The 3,608-nt window shown below is 28.4% G+C and overlaps 1 protein-coding gene across 1 annotated transcript; it reads left to right on the top strand.

Moving 5' to 3' along the window:
• Positions 1 to 1,527: 1,527 nt before the first annotated feature.
• LOC111616782 (dolichyl-diphosphooligosaccharide--protein glycosyltransferase subunit 1-like) lies at positions 1,528 to 2,351 on the top strand (the record flags this gene model as incomplete). The annotated part of the gene is made up of 2 exons (XM_023358147.1): positions 1,528 to 1,857; positions 1,938 to 2,351. Coding segments are annotated over 2 exons (729 nt in total), but the record flags the coding sequence as incomplete, so codon positions are not given.
• Positions 2,352 to 3,608: the final 1,257 nt, after the last annotated feature.

Genomic DNA, 3,608 nt, shown 5'->3' with positions numbered 1-3,608 from the left:
CCACCATGCAATCATAGCATTATGGTATGCTAACAGAAAAACAACTTGGATATTGTTGGTTTATGTTTTGGTCCAATTCAATCATACAGAAATGAAGCAACCTGGATCAGAGGAAGAAAAACTATGCATAAAACACCAATTATTCCTCATGTTGAAATAAACATACAGGATATCCAAAATGCAATTCAAACAACATACATCTGGTGCAGACAACATTCACAATGTCTGGTACAAAAAATTTATATCTCTGCACTAGGAACTAGCCAAACATTTTATGCACATAGTAAACAATCCATAAGACATGCCAAAATTTCTTGCATAAGATTTCACATACATGAAACCAAAGACACTACACAATGCAGACCAATCAATTGCCTTCCTACACACTACAAAATACACCATCACATAGATCAACACATCTTTCTCATAGAGTAGTGTTTTTCAGCCAGGGGCCATTTGGTCTGGACCACAGAACATTTTAAGAAAGTTACAGGCCAAAATTCAACTTTTGAGGAGCCAAAGCAAACTAGGGTGGCCACAGTCAGAATAAAATATTAAAATTTATCAAAATGATTAAACTTCAATAAGTTAATCTTAGAGAAACATATGTAAATTATTAAAATATTATGCTTAAACAAATTATGAAAGTAAACTTGATAAAAAAATTTTAAACCTAAAATGTTTTGTTATTGGCCCATAATTTGTTTTTGTAAATGAAGACATGTCAAATCTTGCACTTGTATGTAATGCATGCCACTTTTTTTTTTTTTGAAAGATGATTACTTCTAATTTTTAGGCTTATTGCATGTGGATGTTTAGAATGCATATACTTGAAGCTCAAGATACATATGAACAAAATAAAAAAAATTCTGGATAGGAAGTGAAATGGCAAATAAATTTCCACAGCTTTGGAAGAGGGCCAGTTTGTATTTTATTCAATTTCCCTTGTCAAAGGGAAGTGCAATAAAATATGCTCTCAGAAACTTGATACTTTGGAAATTAAAAATACTTGGAAGAAACTAAATAAAAATAGGTTGCCCCCTATAAAGGAAGATGTATTATGTATAATTATTTTTAGAATTTGTAATGTTTTCAGCCATTTCTTGAACTGAATAATAAGAAAACATTTAATTTTGATTACTATACACAAGACATTCCATTATTATGATTTCTATATTTGGTTTGATTTGAGTTCAAATGGGCCATCTCAATGGCCCATTCAAAGAGTTTTCTGTTCTATATGCAAATAAGATAACTGGCATAGGTATTTTAGGCAAAAATAAGCTTCTATTATGAGTTTGGACAAAGAATATAAGTTATAAATTGAATATCACATGCAATAACATGCCTAATTGGGAATAGTGAAGTGACATGAAGCAATTTTCTCAATGACACAGCAACAGCCATATTGACTGCTGTATTAAGTAAAATTTCTTTTAACATTTTTCTTTTTTATTTTATATCATCTTTAAAGTAAAATTTTTGTGTGTTTAGAAAAATGTACCTGATTTTTAAAAATTATTTTCACTTTATTTAATTAGGGATACTCAAATCAGAAACTTCAAAATTCATTTGAAAAATCCATTACAACCAGGAAAGGCAGTTTCTGTAGAAGTTGAACATGTGTTAACACAAAGTTTGATTCCATATCCTTCTCATATAACTCAATCTGAAAAACAACTTGTACTATATCATGGAAATCACTATTTTTATTCTCCTTATCCAACAAGGATTCAAACAACAACTGTTACATTAGCATCTACTGCAATTGAATCCTACAGCAAGTTAAAACCAGTTTCACATACAGATAACATGATCACATATGGACCATATGAAAATGTTGCTCCATTTTCTTTGGTTAGTATTTTTTTTTCTTAATTTATTGATTTTATTGAGATTTTAATAATAAATTTTAAATAAATATTTATTTTGTTTAGAATAAAATGACAGTTCATTATGAAAATAATAATCCTTTCTTAACTGTAACAAATTTGGAACGTTCAATTGAAGTATCTCACTGGGGTGTTATTTCTGTTGAAGAAGTTGTGGACATTAAACATTCTGGTTCAGTCTTAAAAGGACCTTTTTCACGTTATGAGTATCAACGAGATCAGAGTGGTTTTTCGTCAGTACGGAATTTCAAAGTAAGAAATAATTACATAATTAAGTATATACAATTGAACATGTCTATCTCAAATCTTGTGGGAATGAGAAAAAATACAACAGAGATTGGTTTTGAATATAGAGGTTCCTACAAAGTAAACAGTAATGAGTTTGATCAGAGGTATGTATTGTATTTTATTAATACAACAGCAAGTACAGTATTTATACTATGATATTAGGTATAAATAAAATTACTTTACATTTTTGACATATCTTAACAGAAATAGTTTATCAATAGTTTCTCATGCTTGACTTTATTTAATCAGTAAGACACAAGCCAAACTTGTAGCCAATAAAAGAAAAGCAACATTAATTGCAACTATGTGTGATATTGCAAGAGATGTTTCTCATCTTCAATTTGTTATCAAAATGTAGTTGCTGAGCTTTTAATTTATAATTGACACTTCAGTCCATAATTTGAGATATAAAGATTTTGGGAGAAACTTATTTGAGATAAACATGGAAAATATATTGAATTTAGACTGAAAATGTAGGGGAAAAATAAATTTAGAGATTTTTCAGATAGACAGGTTCAACTGTATATAATGCTTTTCAATTGCAAATTAACTTCAATGATTTAAAAATCATAAAATTTCAAAAATGTTTTCTTAACTTTTTTTTAATTTAATAACATATTGTCACTTTAATAATTGAATATTGTCATTATCTCATAGCATAATTTATAATTAGGACATTGGAAATATCTGTAAAACATTCATAAAAAGACAGTAATTATATGATAAATGAAAGATATTCATAGAAACATAACCAAACTATTGCCTTAAATGATTGGGCATAAAATGAATATCTTTCATTTTATGCCTGATTATTTAAGGTACAAAGTTTATCAAAAACAATAAATCGGCATTCAAAAATGTTAATTTTAAAATTTTTTGAAAGTTTATTAATAAGTTGTTATAATGCTACTCTTTTATATACAAGGTAGTCTATTTTAATCAATCTAATGAAATCACTTGAAAAATATGCATCCTAAGAAAGAAAGAAATTAAACCTCATCAACTTCATTTTCTTAAAATAGAACCATTTAAGAAAATGAGCATTGCATTCTGTTTTTCACCGATTGTAGTGCCATCTATGATGAAACCAATAGTCCCATCTTGTGTTTCCCTCGAAGTTAACATTTTTGATTTAATGATTTTTTTTCATAGGATGCATATTTTTTGAGTTATTTCACTAGATTGATTAAAATGGACTACCTTGTATAAAGTGGTTGCTATTTTAATGAATTTTATTTTCTAATTCTAACATGTTCAACTGAATTTTAACTTTACTTTTTACAAATATAGTAGAACCTCGAAAACTCGGCCTAATGTGGACCGAAGGGTGGCTGAGTTTGTGAAAATGCCGGGTTATCGGGAATGGGGTTAAAAAAAATAAGTACGAGTGTTTCCTCAGAAAATACTGTACTGTACTTGTATGTATTG

This window comes from Centruroides sculpturatus, unplaced genomic scaffold, assembly GCF_000671375.1.
Source record: "Centruroides sculpturatus isolate CEXI.00-Female unplaced genomic scaffold, Cexi_2.0 scaffold3997, whole genome shotgun sequence".
NCBI classification, from domain to species: domain Eukaryota; kingdom Metazoa; phylum Arthropoda; class Arachnida; order Scorpiones; family Buthidae; genus Centruroides; species Centruroides sculpturatus.
This window is presented reverse-complemented; position numbering and strand designations above follow the sequence as displayed.